The sequence below is a fragment of the Dendrobates tinctorius genome, unplaced genomic scaffold (genome assembly GCF_039654945.1).
Source record: "Dendrobates tinctorius isolate UK_male_01 unplaced genomic scaffold, ASM3965494v1 ptg000035l, whole genome shotgun sequence".
NCBI classification, from domain to species: Eukaryota; Metazoa; Chordata; class Amphibia; order Anura; family Dendrobatidae; genus Dendrobates; species Dendrobates tinctorius.
The window spans coordinates 66,111,985-66,138,047 of NW_027361703.1; the positions used below are offsets into that span (position 1 = coordinate 66,111,985).

Consider the following 26,063-nt stretch of genomic DNA (forward strand, 5'->3'; position numbering starts at 1 on the left):
TGACTATTATGATTTTGAACTGACATTCTACCAAGGGAATCCATCAGCTCATTCCACTCCTCCGAAAAAGATTTTGTGGTGTATAGGCCCTAAGTTTCGAGGGAGTAGTATGAGCGAATAGATTCCTTTTGTAGAATGTCCAAAATCGTAATAGTCAGGTTGTCATTGGAAAAGATTTCTTCCTGTTGATATATAATTAATTGGAGAGATATTTTTAGAGAGCCATGTGACCTTTTATAAACGTTCGGTTCTAGAGCAGCTTATGGCACCTTTACTAATCTTTTATAACCTAGCTAGGAAGTAGGGGAAGCAAACATGTATGGTATTCAACAAAGAAGAAATATTATATCAACATCCTGAGACCAACCTACAGTAGAAGCGAAATAGAGTTGGTAATGGCCCAACATTGTCTCCAACAGAAGGATGGGAACAGCTGGTGTTTGTCATCTTCTTATAGCAACACATGTGTAATCCCAATGGAAGTTTAGGAATGTGTTCCAAGAGGGGAAAAGGCTGCAACATGTTCCTAGAAAGCATGATCGTTCCTGAAGAACACGATTGACCTGTTGTGTATTTAGATTGGCTTTCCTTTCGTGTAATTGTTTAATTTGGTAGAAATCGGACACAAAGATATTGACCTATGAACAATGAATTACTAGCTTTTGCAGGCATCTTGTGTTTCTATACATTCCAATGGAGACTGCTTACATTTAGCAACATGTATAGTTTGTTCCCATAGTTTATATAATGGGTAAGAAGATTTGTTAAATGTTAGATTTTTAAAAGTAAAATCATGGCCAGATGGGAACTTCTGCAAGATTAAATGGATCCTGTCTTCCATTTTGTGCTGCCCATCTGGTTTGTACCAAGGTAATAAGTTATCTCTTCTGACACGGTAGTTGATAGCTTATTGAGATATAGGGATCTGAGCAATGAGAGCCCCAGTGATGCTGAGAACAGGTTTCTGAGGAACTGCATCTGAATTAAGCAGAGGTGGAGCATGGACAGCTCCACTGCATTCATTCTCCATAGAAATGCTGGACATAGGCTGGAGGCTGTACTCCATCTGTGGCAGCCCCATAAAGAATGAATGAAGTGGGTTGTACATGCTCAACCTCCACTGTATTCATAAGCTGCTGCTGAAAACCCCACTCCCAGGATAGATGAAGGCCCATAGTGATCAATAAGTTATCCACCCTACCATATCGATGAGAGATAACGTATAGCTTTGTATAAACCTTTTAAGATTTTTTAGAAAGAGTTTAATTGAACAGCATTTATAGCTCTATGGCAAGATATGCCATACATTTTTTATAGGCAAAGGGTGCCCCCTTTAGAAGCCCTACATGTAAATAGGACAACTAGGGATCTGCTACTGAAATGCTGGAGAGGAATAGTACCCGCTAAATGCATCCGACTCATTGTGAAAATGCAAAGAAAGTAACCTGCAAATTATTACTTGATTAATGCATTTATTTAAACATGTGAATATGTTGGCAAAATCATAAATGCTATATATATTTTCAACCTGGCAAATCGTTTGCATAAGAGAGTCTTTTCAGGATTTTGCCCTGAATGTCCACCTGTACTAGACCCCATTGTGGGATCACATGCGTCTTCCTGTGGATTAGTTATTATTTAAATGTTGTAGCCAGTTGAATAAATCTGAAAATGGGTGACCCAGAAAAATGATCATCTTAGTTTAGTGCTTAACAGATTACAGGGATACCAGACGGACAAAGTTTTGTACATGACATGCTAAGCACAAAGTGTCTGGACTAAAACATGAAATGTATTTAAAGGGAACCTGACAGCTGATTCATGCTGCCTGAATCACTGGCAGAATGAATGAGAAATCAGCACCTGCATTATTTACAAATAACTTTGCGGCTCTCAAAAATCCTGCTGCTTTCAGAGGAAAACAGAGTGCAGCCGGTAACAAGTTGACTAGTCCGAGAGGTATGCCATCCCTTCCCCAAACTTCACCAGTTTGCCAGGTGTTACCACGTGTAGGGAGAGACCTGTCAGTCTAGCTGGGCAAGGCTTGGGGGCATGAATCAGAGAAGTTCTGTTGAAATCTGTTATAAGATCTTATCCTTGTCTTCTGATTTTCACATTTGAACATTAGCAGCAGTATTGATTATACACCATGCAATTGTATTACATGCACCCTTAAGGTAGGTGCACATGGTCAGTAATGCTGCGGGTTGGACACTGCGTACTTCCCCAGCGTCCAACCCGTAGCGTCCAGTTGTTACAGCATAGTGGATCACCCTCACGGATCTATGAGCACATGCAGATTCACCTGTGTTCAGTAGATGTCAGTGCTTTGAACGTAGCAGACTTGTGCTGCCACCTCCTTTATACTATGTGTTGTGATTTAATCCAGATTTTTATCATGTGTTTCCAGCTAAAATGCACTGCCAAAAGTAGCAATACTGTAACATGATAAAAAAGAACTAAAGACATAAGAAAATGAAATCATCTTTCATCTCTGAAAATGTTACTCTTTTGAGTATTGCTTTAGGCAGTTGTCTTATGGCAACACATGTAGCATGTAAATGAGGTTTAAGGAGTAAGGTTTCTCCTTGTAGAGAGTGACATACCGGCTCTGGCATGCCAAGGTAAAGAGGCTTATTCGCTGTGCAATGCTCCTCCATTAGGCGTAATAGTACTCCCACGTCGGAATCCCTCCCTTTGTTGTGGGCTCTGGCACTGAGCCCACATCTTTCCCGGGACATGTCAGCTGTTTTGAACAGCTGATGTGTGCCTCTAACAGCCACGGGTGGAATCGCGATCCACCCGTTGCTGTTAACCCATTAAATGCCACTGTCAAACTCTAATAGCGGCATTTAACTCACGTTTCCAGCAAATGCTTCAGAAATCTCGCCCATCGGTGACCCGTCACATGATCACCGATGGGTCAACATGACAACTAGAGGTCTCCAGCACACCTCTATGGCTGTCATACCTGGATTGCTATAAGCACCGCCTGGTGGTTGGCACTTATAGCAAGATATAAAAAAAAATAAGAAATATATAAAAGTTCAAATCACCCCCTTTCGCCCCATTCAAAATATAACAAAAAATAAGAAACATACACATATTTGGTATCACTGTGTTCAGAATTGCCTGATCTATCAATATAAAAAAAGAAGGTGAACGGCGTAAAGAGAAAAAAATTCAAAACGCCAGAATTACGTTATTTTTGGTCTCTGCTATATTGAAATAAAATGCAATAACGGGCAATCAAAAGATCGTGTCTACACCAAAATGGTATCAATAAAAACGTCAGCTCGGCACGCAAAAAAAATATTATTTTAATATTTTTAAAAACTTTTTTTTTTTTTACTTTTTGCATGCTTCAATAGTCTGCATGGGAGACTAGAAGCTGCACTTGTCCGATCGCCTCTGCTACATGGAGCAGGGCTGCAGCTTTGCTCTATGTATCAGAAATGCTTATTATATATCAAAAATGCTCACTAGGCAGCGCTCATACCTATCCGGCAGTGACAACCACAGGGGTCTCCTGCTGACCTCGGGTTGTCATGCCAACCAGCAGTCATGTGACCCGGGTGCCGATGTTAGGGTAGTGAAGTGCTTCCTGTGCGTGCACGTTAAATGCCGCTGTCAGAGGTTAACAGCAACATTTAACATGTTAACAGCCGCTGGTAAATCGTGATTCCTTCCGTGGCTGTTTTGGGCACATGTCAGCTGTTCAGATCAGCTGTCATGTGCAGGAAAGGGTGGGGGCTCATCGCCAAAGCACGCACCAAACGGGGAGGCGTTCAATGACGGACTTTGTCCGTCATTGGATGTTAAGGGCTTAATATGGGAATATAGGTAATAGACTACTGGGAAAAGTCCTCCCTGTGTGTCTGTGTTGCTGCTGAGAAATCATCTTTTATTACTTAATATTAGTGACTTCTTCCAGGCTCTGAGGCTGATGGTGCCTGGAAGTTAACTCTGCCTCCAGAGTGTCAGGAACACCACACTGCACTTGCTCACTGAGCCAGCGCGCGTGTCCTGAGTAAGACAACCTGAGCTCAGAGATACCTGTGGAGCGGGCAGCAGCAGAGAAGATGCGTGCTTCAGACCCACAGGACCTGAAGCATGTGACTGCTGGGGGCGTGGCCTAAACTCCCAAGAGTTAGGAGCTGCAGGAAAACTCCTAGAATGGTAACTACGGAACAAAGTTACTAATAGGCATAGACAGGGAAATAAACCAGATCAGGCTGGGGACAAAGCATGAGATAGCACGACAATTACCAAAGGGGAAGACAGAACGGATAGTCAAGACATAGCCAAGAAGTCAGAAACCAGAGAAGCGGGATATACAGTACAGAATCAACACGCAAACTCACAACGGGGGTCAGAACCGGATCAGAACCATATAAGTAAGCTATAAGAACAGGCACACGGGGTCACAACACTCGGCCAAAGGCAAAAGTATAACTGACAGGGATTGGAGTATCTCAGGGCAATAAAAAGCTCTGCCTGAACCAAAGAGAGGCCAAAATAATTAACCCCAGGTCTGCAGGTCAAAGCCTGCACTGAGCTCAAGACATTAACCCCTGACGTGCAGGTCAAAACCTGCACTGGGATCATGACACAGAGCTTATTTTACATGAAGGGGGAGTTACCAGTGTGATATGTAATGGTTACCAGTGTGTGATGTGTAATGGTTACCAGTGTGATAGCTGCTCTCTTCTATCCTGATCTCATCATAGAGTCTGGTGTGATTGTACCGGACACATCTGCAGGTTCCTCTCAGCTTTCAGCTCACAGGAATACATTGTTGCAATATTGTTACAATACAGAAGAGCTGAGAGAGAAGCAAAAAATGTGTTTGCAAGAAGACAAATTTATTTTCTCCAGTTCTGTGTTAGGTACTTGTCTCACACCGATAACTGCCCCCCCCCCCCTTTTTCATGTAAAATCAGCTCTGGAGGCAGAGTTATCTTCCAAGCAACAAGTAAAAAGCTACAGATATAAGAATTAAAAAACCATAAGTCCAACCACTCCCCTTTTCCACATTAAAAATATAATAAAAATATACACACATTTATTATTGCTGCGTTCCGGAAAAAAACCCTCCAGAATTAATTTTTTTGGGTCGGCACAACCTTGCAATAAAATGCAATAACAGGCAAATAAAATGTGAGATCAAGCAGGAACGCGGGATGCAGTGACAGCCAGGAGGTAGAGCAAGGGTTAACAGGTTTATTTACAGGGGAAATACTCCACTGCGGGAGGTAAAGGGTTAAACTGTGAATTAAACTGAATAAATGGCAAAGGATATGGTGAGGCAAAGAACAATGATTCAGATAATGGCAATTCGGTAGCACGTATATCAGGAAGTCCTGTCACTCCTGCTGTGAACTCAGTAGCGCCGCCAACGGTTGGCGCAGTGTCTTTTCCAGGAAAATACTGTAGTACGATGGTCCATCTTCTGGCGGCAGTGGTTGGTCTCCGGTATCTTCCACTGCCCCTAGTCCATATGCTCCAGTGGCCTACAAGGGGTACAGGCCACGGTCTTGTATGACCCCAACGTGGCTCTGCAAATATACACAGGTGAAGTCAGATCACAAATGTCAGGGCAAATATTCGCTATTAAAGAGGGTGTAGATAACGGTCACACACCCGGTCTCTTTCAGTCGGCACATGCGCGGTACTCACGGTCCCAAAGTGTCTGGCACCTTGCTTTATGGCGGTCACCGGGCACTCTCTTTCTGGTCCCTGCTGTTAGCGGCGGGAGATGGCGGATGCTGGCCTGCACGATGCTGATGCTCCAGGATGGAACCCTCCGCTCTCTGGCTGCTGCTCTGCTCGGCTCTGCTTTTCACGGCTCTGCTCTGCACGTCTCTCTTTCTGGTCCTCGCTGTTAGTGGCAGGAGATTGCGAATGCTGACTTGCACGATGCTGATGCTCCAGGACAGAGCTCTCCTCTCTCTGGCTGCTGCACAGCTGGCTCTGCTCTGCTCGGTGTGCATGGCTCTGCTCTGTGTATATGGCTCTGCTCTGCATGGCTCTGCACTGCGCAGCTCTGCTCTGCAGCAGTCCTATCATGCACCCTGCACGGTACTTACAGACTGGTCCGTGCAGGTGTCCTGAGCTGGAGTGACAGAACACAGGGGAAGCAATCAGGGATCCCGGAGGAGTTGTGTGGTCGTGGCAAAGAGAAGTACTTCAAACATACAGGACCTTAAACATGTGACTACCGGGGGAGTGTCCGGGGGTGGAGCCAAACACTGGAGTCCCAGAGAGCTACGCACTGCTGGGAGAAGCAGGAAAAGAGATAGACAAATGAGAGTCACAACTTATAGGACAGCACAGGGAACTGAAGGGACAGACAGGAGCGAAGTCAGAGAATGCTGAGGTCAGAACCAGAGATATAACGCAGAGGGGTGATACAAAGTGGATAGTCAAGGGGCAATGCAAGAGTCAAAAACCAAGCAAGATAATACACGGTACCAAGACAGCAGACAAACTCACAATGAAGAGACGGACCGGGTCAAAACCAAGCAAGCAACAAGATACAAGGCACAGGCACACGAGGGGTCAACTAACTCAGCCGAGGGCAGGAGTATAACTGACAGGGAATGAGCCCAAAGGAGGCTATAAAAAGTCTAGCAAAAGCCAAAAGGAGGCTGTAAACATTGACCCCTGACATACCGACCTACCCACACCAGAAAAACCATGACAGGTCCCTCTCTCTTGATTGCTGCTGGGCACACTGTTTCCCTCAGCACAGCAGACCCTGTCCTTCTGGTCTGCTGCAGCACACCTTGTCTCAGCGCCGGTACTCTGTAGGGATTGGGAACGGAGCGCACCGCTCGCCTGACTGCGCGCTGCTCCCAGTTCGCGCCAAGCTCCTCAGCCCCGCGTGCATTTTCGTTCTGTTTCTCCGCCCCCTCTGGCAGCAGGAAGCTCCGCCTCGCTCGGGCTTCTCCCAGGCAACAGGGGAAGGTACGCCTCACTATTGCTTCCCCCAGGGAACAGTAGATGCAGCCTCTCAAGTTCCGGACCCAGCACGCAGGTACCTGCTGTCTCGTCCCCCCTACAAAAACTTGCCCCAAAATGGTATCAATAAAAATGTCAGCTCGGTGTACAAAAAAATAAGCCCTCACCTATCCCCAGTTTGCGCAAAAAACAAGCCCTCATACGGTTATATTGACGGAAAAATAAAAAAAAATTATGGCTCTTGGAAGAAGGTGAGCAAAAAACAAAAACGGAAAAATTTAAAATTCCAAGGTTGTGAAAGGGATAATATACATTATGTTGCCAATTAAAGACAAGATACATACATAGTGGAGATCGATTAGTCTATGTTTTTGTAATTAAAGGGATGAGTTTACTACAGCTGGGCATATAAAATCCTCATTTTGAGATTAGGTATGCTGGCAATGGATATTCAAAGTGAGTACACCAGCTTCATCAGGTATGGGAGATCTATTTAAAGGGAATCTGTCACCTATTTTTTCAAGTATCAGCTGCCGGCACCGCCATCAGGGGCTTATCTACAGCATTCTGTAATGCTGTAGATAAGCCCCCGATGTAACCTGAAAGAGAAGAAAAACGAGTTATATTATACTCACCCAGGGGCGGTCCGGTTCGGGTCCTGAGGGTGTTGCGATCCGGTCCGGCGCCTCCCATCTTCTAACGGTGACGTCCTTTAGATAAGCCCCTGATGGCGGTGTCGGCCGCTTATACTCGAAAAAATAGGTGACAGATTCCCTTTATTAATGTATACAGTTTGTATTGTGAAATCTGATGACCAGTTTATTGTACCTGACTTATTACATTAAAATATAAAGGCTGTTTTCATTGCCCGTGAAAAGGAATGAGTTTTCCCTCCAAAAATTAAAGATATTAAAGGGGACCATTCCCTTGCACCTCTGTTGAGGTCTGATATTAACGTCAAACTTGACTATTAATAATTAATATCCACTTACTAATGTCTTAACGTTATCTGTTCCTTATACTATATACGGTACTGTCAGGGTAAGGGGCTATTGACCTTTGGCTGCACACGGCTTTCACAAGTGCAGGGGACTTATCTTAGTTAACCCACCACTGCCAAAATGTGATGAAAAACAGCACGCTAGTCTTGACCTATCAATTTACCGCAGGGGGACTTATTTTAGTTATCCCACCGCTGCCAACCATGAGTTACACACTGCCGGGATTTATGTATATCCCACTTTTTGGTTCCGCTTAGGAACTTGCAGCTCTCCGGCGCCCCCTTTACCCTCAGGTCAGTCAGGGAACTGCACCTAGGATAATTAGTCACACTGGCTATTAGTTTCAACGGTTTTATTGAAAAGGAAACATCATTAAACATGAAATACATTCACATTAGAGTACAAGCATCCCCTCGCAGGGGGAAGTACATAGGAAAAGACACAATATGTCATACGTTATCCTTGACTTCGTAATCTTAATTTTTAAATATTTGTAGAAAAACAATTATAACATGCCTAACCTAGTCTTAACAGAGTGGGGAGGGAAAGAGGGGCTGCAGCGAGCGAATTATGAATGCTCTGGCCGCAGCCAAACAATCAGCTTATAAAACCCATTCCGTCACTGCCAGCGGTACCCACCTACTCCAGAACACAGTTCGCTGCCACCATCTTCCGATTTCTTAATAATTAAAGAGGTATGAAGCCAACCCAAATTAGTAGCATAATTAACTTTAGGCATGTGAAGATTCGTGATAGAACATGGAGACGAACTAGTAATTTTATATTTTACTCCAAAAGTTAGACGGTGTTTACAGAAGGTATAAAAAGATTTTACAATATGAGACAATTAAAATATGTACAAAGCAATTACAAATAAAAAGGGAATTAAAACACAAATGAACACTCACATGTTACTTAGATCATCTCAGGCAACCAGGCTGAGGGGAGGGGTGAGCATGAAAATGCATTGGAGGGTCTTGATGCAACAGCGTCCAGGAAGCAACTAACTGGGTTGGGCTGGGGGGAAGTAACTTATACTTCTGGGTCATGACATCACTAAAGTGGGTTGAGTCACCACTGCCCTCACCTTTTACCAGGGTGCACATTTTGGTCAGAAAACTCGTAATAATCATAACTTGGCTTGATAACCTAGCAGAATAACGGCAGACCCATCATTCATGTTATATTGAAATGAGCTTTCTAATGATTCCAGACTCGGACTAGCTATACCACTCTGGTGAGGAGAAATCCATTTCTCGGTTTCTGCTGGTGCTAGAGTTTAGCAAGAGGAGCTGAAGCGAAGCTCTATTGAAGCATGTCCCCATATGTCATTTTTATATTTCTATCATAAATTCACGTCGCATTATGTCGAAATGATGAGAAGCCAACACATGGGGAAAAGAGACAAAGACATTCCTTTGGGAGGGGTGACAGGAAGGAGAGAGTGAGCTGGAGGGTCATGTTACAGAGCTAAGGCTAGGTTCACATTACGTTAAGCAGCCTGTTCAATGCATAACATTGACGGGCTGTGTTAATGGTATAGCATAACGCGATCGCGTTATGCTATACCCACAAGCGCAGATGAATCATCTGTGCTAGCACATTTGATTCATCTGTGCTAGCGGTGATGGAGCCTCAGCCGCTGCAGCCCGCGTCCGAGGCTCGGTCAGTGAATAACGGCACATCGCGAACACGTGCCGCTTTACGGCATGCGTCGTGATGCGCCCGACAATGGGGCTGAATGGCAGCGTTAACGAACTGCTTTACACCGCACTATACCACGCAGTGTGACCCCGGTCTAACACAAAGCCGCAGGCATGACAGGCAGGGGGGAAGAAGGGGGGTCGCTTGTCGCTGGCAGCTATGAAGTTGGCAGAAGGTTCTAGAAAAGTGTAGAGAGTGGAAGATTTCGAAAGGTGTGCTAATAAGGGAAATCATAGATCATATTCACCTTATTGTGAACAGGTACTAACTGAGACAAAGCAGTGAATCAATAAAGGATATTAATTATACACACATAAGTCTACAGTCTATTACAGACATATATATTTATATCCAAGCTGGCGACTATATACAGGTGCTTCTCACAAAATTACAATATCATGAAAAATTTAATTCACATCTTTTCTTTAATGCAAAAATTGATACTTATATATTATATACTGTAGAGTCATTACAAACAGAGTGATCTATTTCAAGTGTTTATTTTTGTTAATGTTGATGATTTTGGCTTACAGCCAATGAAAACCCAAAAGTCATTATCTCAGTAAATTAGAATACTTTATAACACCAGCGTGAAAAATGATTGTATGCATGGCTCCCCGGTCCCTGTCATTGTATGCATGGCTCCCCAGTCCCTGCCCTTGTATGCATGGCTCCCCCGTCCTTGCCCTTGTATGCATGGCTCCCCCGTCCCTGCCCTTGTATGCATGGCTCCCCCGTCCCTGCCCTTGTATGCATGGCTCCCCCGTCCCTGTCCCTGTGTGCATGGCTCCCCCGTCCCTACCCTTGTATGCATGGCTCCTTATCCTCTATCCTTGTATGCATGTTTCTTATTAAAAACAAACATCTTACTCACCTTCCTGTGTGCCCTGATGCATCTCGTTCCAGCACCAGCAGCTCTTCCTGCCTAGCGATCACGTGGTCCCACTCATTAAGATGAATATTCACTCCACGCCTATGGGAGTGGAGAGGCGTGCATATTCCTTACCTTAATTAGCGGGGCCATGTGATCGCTTGGCCGGAAATGTTGCTGGCGCCGGCACCAACGAGATGCAGCAAGGGTGCGCAGGAAGGTGAGTAGGATGTCTTCTGGAAGCCGGCGGCTGCTGCTCTCACTGTGCGCACTATGAGAAAAATGATTATTCATTTCTCTTTAGCAGTGGGCACAGTTACAGCCGCAGCTGCCGGCTCCTGCCAACCATGACCCGCTGCTCCACTACTTCCCCGCATGCCCTCTGGTATAATTGACTCGTTGTATAAGCCGTGGGTGGCGTTTTCAGCACAAAAAAACGCTAACAAAACGCATGCAATCCTATGGGATTCCGCAGTTGCTGTGCCAATGCTGCGGATTTTTCCGCTACGGAATCACATAGTGGTAAAATCCGCAGCATGTTCATTAATTCTGCGGAATTGTGGTGATTCCGCTGCCATAGGATTGCATTGAAACGCCCACTTTACGCATGTGGCTATGCCCACCATGCGTAAAGTGAACGCTTCATGTGTGGATGGTACCCAGGGTCTGGAGAAGAGGAGACTCTCTTCCATGCCCTGGGTAGCATATTCCTGTAAAAAAATAGTATTAAAATAAAAAATAGGGCTATACTTACTTTCTGTTGGCCCCCGAAGTCCTCCCGGCCCTCAGCGGCACTGCCAGCAACTTCCGTTCCTAGGGATGCATTGCGCGAATGACCTCTGATGACGTAGCGGTCTCGCGTGACCGGGAGGACTCTGGGGGCCGACAGAGGGTAAGTATATCACTATTTTTTTAATTTTTTGAATTATTTTTAACATTCTATCTTTTACTATTGATGCTGCATAGGCAGTAGTAAAAATTTGGTCACACTTGTCAAGCACTATGCTTGACAAGTGTGACCAACCTGTCAATCACTTTTCCAAGCAATGCTTCGAATCTAAAAATGCTTGTGTTTTGCGGGAAACCACGTGAATTCCACATGTGTTTTACCCACGGCGGGGCGTTGCGGAAATGCTGCTGACAATTCCGCAGCATTTCTGCAACATGGGCACATAGCCAGACACGAGTATATACGGTAAGTCTTTTTGTAATTAGTCTTTCTGCTGTGTCTTTTTTTCTGTGGTCAAGTCATTGCCGTATCTATACATACATACACATGTGTGTGTTTGTGTGTAACATTTATAAATATATACAGTACAGACCAAAAGTTTGGACACACCTTCTCATTCAAAGAGTTTTCTTTATTTTCATGACTATGAAAATTGTCGATTCACTCTGAAGGCATCAAAACTATGATTAACACATGTGGAATTATATAATTAACAAAAAACTGTGAAACAACTGAAAATATGTCTTATATTCTAGGTTCTTCAAAGTCTTTGAATGACAAGGTGTGTCCAAACTTTTGGTCTGTACTGTATAAATATAAATTGAATGTGTGTGTGCATATAATGTCCATTTCGGGACACTACCCTTCTACACGTTGATGCTAGAGTTGAGCAAAAAGATTCTGCTGCCAAATCAGGATTTCTGCTAACTTGCTGGAATCCCTGGAACCTCTCCTGATCAACAGGCCTGATGCATTGACATTGTTGTGGCATTACACATGGATGACATCATGCTGGACTTAAAAAAAAAAAAAAAAAAAAAAAAAAACAGATGAGGAAGTTGGATGTCATCGGGTAGGAGAAGTTTTTGACGGACTCTGATCTGGCAGCCTTGTACTACCTACATAGCCACTATGACATGGTCCTATAAGTGTTTTTGCTCATTTCCAGTGAAAATTATATAGGGGGAACTTTGTGGTTTAGTAGCTGGAGCTTGGTGCAGTACACCACCCTATCATGCTGATTTGCTTAGCAAACAACTTAACGCCAGGCAACTTCTGTGGAGACACAAGGGTCAATGGGTGCTCTCATCCTCTGGCATGGCTGTCTTTAGAAAGACCGCATGGTCGAGGGCTCAGCTCACTGAACGCCGGTACTCCTTCCCCGTGGGCAGAATACTCAGATAACAAAGGGCTAGGGTAACACAATACTTTATTGGATCACCAATAGTAAATAACATAGAGTACAGTCCCAGCCAGTACATAAGATGGTGCAAATGACAGAGTCCCACCCTTCCGCTGGCTCACGCTGGCTCACCAGGACCAACTACCCCAACCAGTAGCACCCCGCTTTTGGCGGGCACTCATAGAGAAGGAGGTAGCCTCAAGCGTAGGAAGCTGACAGAGTCCATTGAGGTATGTGACCAAGTGACCTGATTCCCAACATGGGCTCTCCAAACATCTCCATGGGTTCAGTGATAGGCAGTGGATCAAATCTGTATTCCTCTTGTCGGAGCCAGTGTGCTTTGGTTGCTGTTCTCTAGAGTCTCTTGAAACAGAGGAAGATTCCCTTTTTATAGTTCACAGCTCTTAATCAGGGATTTTTTCCACAGGATTGGGGAACGTTGGGAGATAATCCCTCATTGTTCAAGTGTACAATTATCTGCATATTTTGTCCTTCAAGGTTTTGTAGAATAATCATCTGCAGAGCTGGTACAATAGGTAACTAGCAGGCATACAACATTAACAAACATCAGTTGTTCAATTAACCTGCATCTTTGTCCTCCAAGGTTATTTAGAAGAGTACATTGTAGGGGCTGATACAATCGATAATAAGCAGGCCTTCAGCAAATCAAAACAAGTCAGTGTGCAGTCTCATATGAACAATGGCTTATGTGTCTTGAGCTGCTGAATAATATGTCTGGCATAATTAAGAATAAACGGGTGTCGTCAGAACTTCTTTATAAAGACTGTATATTTTTTTCCACCTTATTTTATGTTCTTTACTCTGCTAAATATACAGAATAAGTGCTGAACAGTTTCCTATACTAAAAATAGAGTCATGTTTAGGAGTAAATGGTTACAGAAGTAAATCTTTAATACTTGCAAGGGCACTGAAAATTGAGTACAGTTGGCATCTACGGTACTTAAAATAGAAACACTTAAACGATCTGCTGTTCTAACCTTTTCTATTTTTCTTCCTTAGAATCCAACACAGGTTGGGACAGCTTTACAAGTTTTCTACAACCTGGGAGCTCTAAAAGATACCATTATCAGTGTGGTGGATGGTTATTGCACAGCACTTGATGAGAATATCAACAATGCTCTTGATATAAAGATTCTAACACAAACATCACAAGCCGTCCAGAGAGGTATGAAAGCAATATTTGCCACTTTTACAGGGAAACATTTTATTCCAGCATTGTAGCAAACTGTGAAGAATGAGTGTTTATCTTGCAAATGTATGCCTTTTTTTTTGCACTGTATTTTTTTAAATTTCTATTTTGTACTCTCAGCATGAAATTTGAAACACAGGTACATTTGCTTGAGGTTGAGATCACACGCAATTATTTTTTCTAAAATGTATTACTATTTTTATGATCATTTTGTTATCGAAAAGCTGCCACAAGGCTTTCATGTAAATGTTACCTATCTGCCAGACAATTTAAGGTGTTTTCAGTAGTGTCTCTTCCTGCATTTATATAGAATTATCCTTTTATACTTGACTAGTATGATTTAGACTTTATTTTTAGCATTTAACTACTGTATTGTTTAAAAGTAAAAAATAAGACTTATTCCTTGAAGTCTATCATTGAAAATGATAGACTTCCATCGTTAAAGGGAACCTGTCAGCAGGATTGTGCTCAGTAACCTACATACAGTGTCAGATTGACGCCATAATACTGATTAAAATTATACCTTGGTTGATGAAATCCGACTTGTGATTGTTGTTTAACCCCTCAGTGACAGAGCCAATTTGGCACTTTATGACCAAGCCAATTTTTACATTTCTGACCAGTCATTTTATGAGGTTATAGCTCTAGAACGCTTCAACGGATCCCACTGATTCCGAGATTGTTTTTTGTGACATATTGTACTTCATGTTAGTGGTTTTATTTATTCGATATAACTTGCGTTTATTTATGAAAAAAATGGAAATTTGGCAAAAGTTTTGAAAATTTTCAAACATCTAATATTTATACCCTTAAATCAGAGAGTGGTATCACACAAAATAGTTAATAACATTTCCCACATGTCAACATTACATCAGCACAGTTTTGGAAACATAATTTTTTTTTTGTTAGGACGTTGACCAGACATGTCTCATTTTTCCAACAGAATTTACAAAACCATTTTTTTATGGATCACCTCACATTTGAAGTGAGTTTGGGGGGTCAATATAGCTATAAAATACCCAAAAGTTACATCATTCTAAAAACAAAAACTGCACCCCTCATGGTGCACAAAACCACATTCAAGAAGTTTATTTAGCCTTCAGGTGCTTCACGAGAACTAAATCAATGTACATTAGAAGGAAAAAAATGAACATTTTACTTTTTTCACAAAAAAAATGGTTCCAAAGTAAATTATTTTCACAAGGGTATCAGGAGAAAATGGACCACAAAATTTGTTGTGCAATTTCTGCTGAGTACGCCAATACCCCGTATGTGGGGGAAAGCCACTGTCTGGGCGCATGGCTGGGCTCAGAAGGGAGGGAGCAACGTTTGACTTTTTGAACGCAAAATTGGCTGGAATCAATGGAGAGCACCATGTCGCGTTTGGAGACCCCCTGATGTACCTAAGCAGTTGAACCCCCCAATTCTATATCCATCCCTAACCCCAACAAACCTCTAACCCTAATTCCAACCATAGCCATAACGCCAGCACACCTCTAACCCTATTCACAACCCTAACCGTAATCCCAACCATTACCGCAACCCTAACTCCAAAACCTCCCTAACTCTAGCCCAAACTCTAACCTTAAGCCTAAACCAACAAAACCCTAACCTCCACACAACCCTAACCCCAGCCCTAACCCTAGCTCTAGCCCCAGCCCTAACCCTAATCCAACCGTAACCCTGGCTCTAACCCTAGACCCAACCCTAAACCTAGTGTCATGGTTAGGACATGGTTAATGTCCTGTTCTGACAGGGTTAACATTGCCGGCCTCTCTTTGGATCTGGCAGGGGTATTTATGCTCACTCCATACTGGCATTCTCTGTCAGTTATACTGCTATTCTGGTGTGTCTGACCCCTGGTGTGCGTGTACTCTGCATTGTTTGTTTGCTTCCCGTGTACGACCCGGCTTGTTCCTTCACTCTGTACTCCGTCTCTCGTTTTTGGTACCATTGTCTTTTCTGGTTCTGACCTCCTGGCTTGGCTATCGTTACTCCGTTACAGTTTACCCCTATTGTACCGTCTAATACCTGTTCTGGTTTTCTGATCTATTGCTACGTCCTGACTATTCTTTCTGTCTAGCCCTTTGGTACTGTCCTGCTATCTCGTGCTTTGACCCGGCTTGATCTGGTGTCTGTCTCTGTCTATGCCCCTTGGTAACATTGTCCTGTAGTTACCCTTCTAGGAGTTTCCGTGGAGCTCCTAGCTCTGTGGAGCTTAGGCCACGCCCCCAGCAGTCACGTGATTCAGGTCCTGGAGCATGCATTGTCACCACTGCTGCTCGCTCCGCAGGTATCTTTGTGCACAGTCTTTGTACTCAGGACACGCACCCTGGCTCAGTGAGCAAGTGCAGTGCGGTGTTCCTGACACCTAGCCCCAAGCATAACCCTAGCTCTAACCCCAACCCTAACGGAAAAATGGAAATAAATACATTTTTATTTTAACCTAACTAAGGGTGTGATAAAGGGGGGTTTGATATACTATTTTTTTTATTTTACTCACTGTGATAGGGTCTATCACAGTGATCAAAATGAACCAATAGGGAATATTTCCTATTGTTGCCAGGTTACGGCCGGAAGATCTCGGCGGGCGCACTGTGCACGCACCCACCATTTTCTTCCTGGAACAAGACGCCGACGGTGGGGAACATCACCGGAGAATGCAGGAGGATCCAGAGACACCGGGGGACCCTATTTCTCTCTCCTCTGATTTGCTAGATCTTATCAAAGGAGAGAGAAATTAAATGTGAAATTAGATTTTTTTCTTGCGGTCGCCATTATTCCGTGAATAACAGTGATCACAACACTGGGGTCAGTAAAAACCGACCCAAATCATGTTCTCCGGGGTCTCAGCTACCACTGGTGTGACCCGTGTATAAGCCGACCCCCTTAATTTTGCCACAAAAAAACTGTGAAAACTTATTGACTCGCGTATAAGCCTAGTGTGGAAAATGCAGCAGCTACTGCTAAATTTCAAAGATAAAAATTGATATCAATAAAAGTAAAATGAATTGAGACATCAGTAGGTTAAATGTTTTTGAATATCCATATTGAATCAGGAGCCCCATGTAATGCTCCATACAGTTCATGATGGGCCCCATAAGATGCTCCATACAAAATACACCCCATATAATGCTGCAGAAAGGTTAATAATGGCCCCATAAGATGCTCCATAGAATAATATGCCCCATAAGATGCTCCATAAGATGCTCCATAGATTATTCCCCCATAAAATGCTCCATAGATTATGCCCCCATAAGATGCTCCATAGATTATGCCAACATAAAATGCTCAACAGACTATGCCCACTATGCTGCTCCATAAAATATGCCCCCATACGCTGCTCCATAGATTATGCTCCATATATTATTACCCCATATGCTGCTGCAAAAAAAAAAAATGCCATACTCACCTGTCTGGGGGGTCATCGCCGCTAACCACTGTTTGCCATGTCATCTGTCAGTGATGTTCAGGCAGCAGAGGGCGCAGCACACACTAACCACGTCACCGCACCCCCTGCTGCCTAAACAGTCACAGACAGAGGATTCAGCAGACAGCGGTGAGCAGCGATGGATACCCTGGACAGGTGAATATCGCTATACTTAGCTCCCCTGGTGCGGTCTCTGCAGAGGCTGCCCCGCTTCGCTACGGTCTCCCTTCAGCGGTCATGTGATACCGCTCATTACACATGAATATGTGCATATTCATGAGTTTAATGAGCGGTACCATGTGACTACTGAAGGCAGGAAATTAGACCATGGAGAAGCAGGAGGGGCTGCAGAGAGACAGTGCCAGGGGAGGTAAGTATGATCTCTGACATCCCCACTCCCCCTCCCCCACCGACCCCCAGGTATAGAACTCGTGTATAAGCCGAGAGGGGGACTTCCAGCGCAAAAAAATGGGCTGAAAATCTCGGCTTATGCACGAGTATATACGGTATGTATTTTTTATGTCGTCTTAATGTCTAATTTTAATTGCATTTGTGAAAATAGAAACTAAAAAATTATTTTTCACACATCATCTTTGTCATTAAATATTTTTATTTTATAGAATATTTTTGGTGATGTATAAAAATTAGTCAATATTGTTTGAATATCTTCTTTTGGGTTTTTAGTCTTATTTGGGTATTCATAGTCCTGAGTGAAATTTTGCATCATTGTTGGTATTTCTTTTTCATATAGGTATCTGTGATGAGGGGTGTTTGAATATGTGGCGGGCCGTTGCGGGGTATCTGCTGACATTTTGTGAAAGGTCAGAGCCCCTGCAGTTCCATGGTTTCCTATGTGGTGGACTCTGGGGAAAATAGCTGCGGGGGGCGGCGCATGCGCAAGATGGAGATCTCGGCAGATGAGATCTCAGTGCTGACACAATTCTAAAAAATGCACCCCTCAAGGTACTTAAAACCTCATTCGAGCAGTTTATCAAATCTTCATGAGCTTCACAGGAATTAAAGCAATGTGGAAGGAAAAAAATTAACATTTTACTTTTTTTTTTATGTCCCAATTTTTTTTATTTTCACAAGGGTAACAAGAGAAAATGAATCCCCAGATTTTTTGTGCAATTTCTCCTGAGTACGCAAATACCCCATATGTGGGGGGAAAACTGCTGTTCGAGCAGAAGGCAGGGCTCGGAAGGGAAGGAGCACCATTTGACTTTTTGAACACAAAATTGTCTGAATTGAAGAGCGAAGCGAACACCATTCGCTTGGAAAGCCCCGATGTGCCTAAACAGTGGAAACCCCTAATACAAGTGACCACATTTTGGAAACTAGACTAGGTGTGTGTTGAGCACCTTGAACCCCCAGGTGCTTCACAGAAGTTTATAATGTTGAACCGTGAAAATGAAAGATCAAATGTTTTTCCTCAAAAATGTTGATTTAGCCTCAATCTTTTTTATATTCAGAAGGGTAACAGGAGAACATGGACTATAAATTTGATGTCCGATTTCTCCTGAGTATGCAAATCTGGATGAAAACTACTGTTTGGGCGAATGGCCGTGCTTTGAAAGGAAACAGTGATGTTTGGAAAGCAGACTTTGATGGAATGGTCTGATGGTGCCATGTCGCATTTGGAGAGCCCCTGATATGCCTAAACAGTGGAAACCCACACAAGCAACCCTATATTGCAATTGATCTATTATTTTCCTGATATGTGAATTTTATAATGTAGTTGCATAAAAAGGTTGTGCAGAGTGCATCAGGTTGGCATATATGAGTTGTGTAGCATGCATCAGATTGACATACGTAATTTGAGTATAGTGCTTCAGCACTGTGGTCAGCGTTCATATCAAATGAAATGATCTGATCATCACCTGCATGTTGAAGAGGCGATCAAAGTATTGCAGCTTCTAGTCTCCGATGGAGACTGTTGAAGCATGCAAAAAGTAAAAAAAAAGTTTTTAGAATTAAAAAAAATATAAAAGTTCAAATCACCCCCCTTTCGCCCCATCTAAAATAAAAAAAATCAAATATACATATATTTTATATCGCCGCATTCAGAATCGCCCAATCTATCAGTATAAAAAAAATAACCCGATCGCTAAACTACGTAACGAAAAAAAAATTCAAAATGTCAGAATAGCGTTTTTTTGGTCGCCGCTACATTGCAATAAAATGCAATAATGGGCGATCAAAAGATCGTATATTCACCAAAATGGTATAGTTAAAAACATCAACTTGGTGCAGAAAAAATAAGCCTAGATCATGAAAAACGCTACATGTCTTGGAAAATGGCGCAATTTTTATTCAACAAATTTTTTATTTTTTTCACCACTTAAAAAGTACCCAGGTATATACGTTTGGCATCTATGAACTTGTAATGATCTGGAGAATCATAATGGCAGGTCAGTTTTAGCTTTTACTGAACATGGTAAAAAAAACAACAACTGTGGAATTGCACTTTTTTTGCAATTTTCCAGTACAGGGTATGTTAAAACCATTGGTGTTGTTCAAAAGTACATCTTAGCCCCCAAAAAACAAGTCCTAATATGGCCATTTTGACTAAAAAATAAAAAAAGTTATGGCTCTGGAAAGAAGGGGGGCAAAAAACAATACTGCAACAACTTAAATACCTCTGGTGGTTAAGGGGTTAGAGTTGGAAAAAGTTCTGAAATGATTATTTTTGGTATCTTTTTGTCCAACATGAAAAAACTGGCAGGGTTGTGTAGAGGTTATATACACTGTATTGCGTGTGTTGTGAATTGATCAGCAAAAAGTGAGTACACAGTAAGAGATTTGTCAGAAAACCTTTTGTTTCCTTTCAGAATCAACATTTTCGATGGAGCACCATACTACATAACACTCACACAAATGTGGGCCATTGATTGCAAAGAAGATTTATTATTCTACTCATCCGAAAGTTATTTTCCTAACAAATTAATTTAAGAACATGTTGTAGAAAGGAGTATACCCCAATGAAAATCCTAATACAAAGACTAAAAAATTCTAATTAACAATTATTCAACCACAGGCAAGTCTAATTATTTATTAAAAAGGTGTCCATCAGACATTTGACCATAAAAGAGTGTTACTTAACCCCTTTCCGACATGCGTCGTATACATATGGCTCTGTGGGATCTGCGTTCCCACAAATCAGGATGATCGCACAGGCTCACGCTGAGCGCCGCTGTGATCAAATGCCAGCTCTATATGAGAACTGACACCCTGCAGCAACACCCTGGACCATTGTCAGTCGCGGGCTTTTAACTCCTCTGATGCCGGTGTAAATAATGAGAAGGAGGGAGCTCCCTTTGTGCTCCCATTGGCACAACGCGATTGCAATTGCATTGTGATGATGGTCTCCATGGTGACCCCAGGCCGAAAGATGTCCGTGGGGTTACCCAGGGACTGTGGCCTGTCAGCTTATGCTCAGGCTCAAGCAGGTGCTGACACGCTTCCTCTCTGCATCTGAAACGCTGATATAATGTAATGCAGATATAATGTAATGCCGAGTATTAGATCAGCGATCTGTTAGTGTATAGTTGATGTCCCATCCTGAGACAATGTAAAAAAAAAAAGTTAATAAAAATTGTAAAAATAGTTAAAAAAAAAATAAATAAGGGACAAAAAATGAAAAAATATTCCAATAAATGCATTTATTTATGTTAAAATAAACAAAAAAAGTAAAGCATATTTGCTGTCTTTGCGTCTGGAATGACCCACCCTATAAATCTGTACCACTAGTTAACCCCTTCAATGAACAGCGTTAAAAAAATAAATGAAAAACAAGGCATCCATATAAAACTTTAAAATATGTGATTCAGACGGAAATCTCAGCAGAAGATTCGCCAAAATGAGGCAGATGGAGGCACTATGGGCACCAAACGACCTGTGATCCAGCGGTGACCGTCTTTTTAGGCATGCATAAAAGCGTGGTTCTCCACAGTTTTCTGCACTTCTGAAAAAGACACCGCTGAACAGAGGCCAGACAGAGTCCAGAGCAACTCAGCTATCTCATTATGGTGAGCGCCTTCCCCGTGGGTTTTATCTGAATCACGTCACTCTGAAATTTAGATGTAAACCCAGATGAAAGTGCTCAGCGTAGAGCGCCGGATACATGTGATCCCAAATATTATGAAAAATGTTTCCAGCAAAAGCTTTAATAATAATAATAATACATTTTATTTCTATAGCGCCAACATATTCCGCAGCACTTTACATTTCAGAGGGGACTTGTACAGACGATAGACATTACAGCATAACAATAATCACATAGATTATAACAGATACCAAGAGGAATGAGGGCCCTGCTCGCAAGCTTACAATCTATGAGGAAAAAGGGGAGACACGAAAGGTGGGTGGTAACAATTACTTTCGTTGTTCGGACCATCCCTAGTGTAAGAATCGGGTGTTCATGTAATGCTGCATGAACCAGTGATCAATGAATAACAATAAAGTTCACAACAGAATTTATATACCAATATGATTGAAAGGGGGAGGTCCACAGTCTCTACTGGGACCAGTACAACCCCCATTGGACACTCTTATATAACCTAGAAAACCTGATACACAGAGTTCAAGTCCACAATTTGATATGAAAAAATATATAGATTTTATTAGTTACAAAACAATTCAGTATATATAGTAAACTGATCAATATCTGACAGAGGGTCTATACATTAGAGACAGAAGGGTTTACACACATGGTACAGTGTATCCAGATATAATAGTAAGAGGTGGGGGAGCAAAGTGACACCCAGTTGTCATGTATAATAGAATGCCTTGGTGCCAAATCACACATACCATTGCATGATCTCAGTATTTAGGAACTACAGTAATTGTCCTTTCATGTGCTAAAGTGCATAGTCCAATTGCCGGAATACAAATAATCATAAACCAAATGAAAAATTGCTCATACCCATAGTGCCTCGATCAGGAACACCCAGTACTGCAGCACTGTACCATGTGTGTAAATCCTTCTGTCTCTAATGTATAGACCCTCTGTCAGATATTGATCAGTTTACTATATATACTGAATTGTTTTGTAACTAATAAAATCTATATATTTTTTCATATCAAATTGTGGACTTGAACTCTGTGTATCAGGTTTTCTATGAACCAGTTATCAGCCTAAGTATTTAACAGTACAGACAGGGTGGGCTATTAAATGCATAAAGCATGTGAGAACATGATGTGAGGAACCTTGTTATGGTAAAAATTTTAAATGAGCAACACAGGCATAGTTAGCATAATGCGTTCAGGTGGTAGGCCAGTCTGAACAAATGCGTTTTTAGGGCATGCTTAAAACTGTGGGGATTAATCGAATTATCCTGGGAAGTGCATTCCAAGGAATCGGCACAGCACGTGAAAAGTCTTGGAGACGGGAGTGGGAGGTTCTGATTATTGAGGATGTTAACCTCAGGTCATTAGCAGAAAGGAGGGCATCGGTAGGGTGGTGGTAGACTGAGACGAGGGAGGAGATTTATAGGGTGGTGCTGAGCCATGGAGTGCTTTGTTGGTGAGGGTAATAAGTTTGTACTGGATTCTGGAGTGGATGGGTAACCATTGTAATGAGGTAGAGGCATCAGTATAACCATTGGTGAGGAATAAGATCCGGCTGCAGCATTCAAGACAGATTAGAGAGGGGAGAGTTTGGTAAGAGAGAGACCGATTAGTAGAGAGTAACAATAGTTCAGACGAGAATGAATAAGAGAAACATTAAGAGTTTTTGCAGAGTTGAAAGCTTTCAAATCAATCCACAAAAAAAACAAGTCCCCACTCAGGTTCTTCATGTCAATGGAAATATAGGGATCTTCCATGTTACTGGTAGTACAGTGCTGGTAATGTAAAAGCACTATGGCTGCTCACACCCCAAAAGAAATTCAGCAAATTCTGCTATCCCAAATCCAAATGCCCCCTTTCTTCTTAGCCCCACAATGTGTTTAAACTACATTTAGCATCCACATGTTTGTCATTTCTGTAGCGATGATAGCCCACCTAATTTATGGGTGTTTACCTCCAGAAGCAAGAGCTGGGTACTACAACATACTGGTGGCTACAACGTACTGGGCATTGCAATGGCAGTTTGCAATTTTTACTCCGCAACATCCACTACTGCTTATTTCTGGACAACACTAAAGGAGTCAAAATCATCACTACACCTGTAGGTTAACTTGCAAAGAGGTATAATTTCCAAAATGGGGTCACTTGAGGGGGATTCTTTTCTTCTAGCACTTAAAGGCTCTGTATATGAAATCCACAAACTATTCTAGCAAGATCTGCGCTCCAGGAGGCAACTAGTGCTCTATCGCTCCCCTGTCTCACCGTGTGGCTTAGAAGTACTGTACAGCCACATATTGGGTGTTTCTACAGTCAGCAGAAATTCTAGGACAAATTTTGGTGCCATTTTTACCCATTTACCAGTGTGAAAATGTAAAATCTGGGGCTAAAACAAAATTTTGGTGGTAAAAATGTAATTATTTTTCATTCAGTGCCCAATGGTATAAAATTCTGTGACACACCCGTGGTGTCAATATGATCTCTGCACCTCTAGATGCTAGATGAATTCCTTGAAACGTGTATTTGTAAAATGGGGTCATTTATGGGACGTTCGGCTGTTCTGGCTCCTCAGGGGTTCTACCAATGTGCCATGGCACCAATCCAGCAAAATCTTAACTCCAATATGGTGCTTATTCCCTTCTGAGCTTGGCACTGTGCTTCAAAACTAGTTTTCTACCACATATGGGGTATTTGTGTACTCAGGAAAAATTTCATAACAATTTTTGTGGTTCATTTTCTCCTGTTACCCTTGTGAAAATTAAAAAAAAAAGGGGCTAAAAGAACATTTTTGTGGGAAAAATGTGATTTTTTATTTTTATGGCTTAACGTTATAAACATCTGTGAAGCACATTGGGGTCTAAGGTACTCACCACACATGTCGATAAATTCCTTGAGGAGTCTACTTTCCAAAATGGGGTCACTTGTGGGAGGTTTCCACTCTTTAGGCACATCAGGGGCTTTATAAACACGACTTGAGGTCAGCTAATGAATCCAGCAAATTTTGCATTCCAAAAGTCAAATGGCGTCCTTTCCCTTCCAAACCATGCCATTTGCTCAAACAGTAGTTTTCCTGCACATATTTGGTATTTGCGTAATCAGGAGAAATTGCACATCAAATTTTGAGGTCCAGTTTTTTCCTGTTACTCTTTCGAAAATAACAAAAATTGGATCTAAAGTAAAATTTTGGTGGAAAAAAGTTAAATGATCATGTTTCCTTCCACATTATAATAATTCCTGTGAAGCACCTGAAGGATTGATAAACTTCTTGAATGTGGTTTTAAACACCTTGAAGGGTTCAGTTTTTAGAATGGTGTCACTTTTGGGTGTTTTTTGTCTTATATACCCCTCAAAGTCACTTCAAATGTGATGTGGTCCCTAAAAAAGCGGTAAATTTTGTTGAGAAATTGCTGGTCAACTTTTAACCTTTATAACTTCCTAACAAAAAATAGTTGTTTCAAAAAATTGTGCTGATGTAAAGTAGATATGTGGAAAATGTTATTTATTAACATAACTCTCTGATTTAAGGGCATAAAAGTTTGGGATCAAAAGTGGGATCCATTGAAGCATTCCAGAGTCATTAGCTCATGAAGTGACACTGGTCAGAATTGTCAAGTTTGACCTGATCAGGAAGGTGAAAATAGGCTTTGGGGTGAAGGGGTTAAAGGGGTTACCTGGTTCAAGCTATGAATAGCAAAGGAGATTGTAGAGACACAGCATTGTATCTTAATTAACAATAGAACTATTTTTAGCAAACCAATAAGAAAAAACTGTTATCTGTATGTTGACTTTTGAATTTATGTGTTGGTCTAGAAAACGGACTTTTGCTTGTGTAAGCCTATAATATTGACATTTTGTATAACATATTGTACTCTTATCCTTGATGACTAGTGATGTTTACTCATATGCTAATTATGCATTGTGTAGGCCAGATAGTTTGGGGACTTCGAAAACAGAGGAGGAAAAACTATGCAAATAGGTTAAATAATCAAGTAATGCTACTTGATCTAATCTCCATTCTTAGCTTTTATGTCAATACTAACTGAGGGACATATGTTAAGTATAATAAGAGGTTACATGCCTCTATAGAGTGAGTCAGATACAGACAGCCAGAGATTCTGCCAAGACATCCAAACATCCATGGGACCCTACAGGATTGATGCCAATACATCATGGTTCCATCTTGAGGGACACGGATCTATCATTCTACAGGAAACAACCTAGGGGACCTCAGCCCCAGATGGAAGAATACAGATCTGCTCCATTGACCATCGCTGAACCATGGATACGTTTGGAGAAAGCCAGGATTAGAAACCGCCTGTCGCCTGGCTCCATGGAGATGTTCAGATAAGCCAGGTTGTGACCCTCGGGTCAACTGGCCTTGACTGTCATCTTACTAAGCTTGTCGTTACCGCCTCTGTGTGTGCCACAGGTGGGGTAGTTGACCCTGGAAGATGAAGCCAGGTTGTGACCCTTGGGTGAACTGGCCTTGTACCTGAATGGACTGTCATCTTCCTATGCTTGTCGTTGCCTCCTCTGTTTGTGTGCCACAGCTGGGGTAGTCTACCGTTTCGTAGGTTCCGCCCATCCAAAGAAAAGAGTTTGAGGGGAAAGGTAAAACTGGCAGATGGAGTTACCCAAAGGGAGGTAAGGGTAGAAGTTCCCCATTCAATTTAGTCCAAGAACAGGG

General features: G+C 42.3%; 1 protein-coding gene across 2 annotated transcripts in view; it reads left to right on the forward strand.

The window, feature by feature from the left end:
- Positions 1 to 26,063, forward strand: part of COG5 (component of oligomeric golgi complex 5) — a 555,903-nt gene that overhangs the window by 317,466 nt on the left and 212,374 nt on the right. For both annotated transcript variants that reach the window (XM_073573558.1, XM_073573559.1), the window contains exon 8: positions 13,692 to 13,857. In XM_073573558.1, coding sequence (XP_073429659.1) covers positions 13,692 to 13,857 — 166 coding nt within the window. The remainder of the gene's footprint in view (positions 1 to 13,691; positions 13,858 to 26,063) is intronic.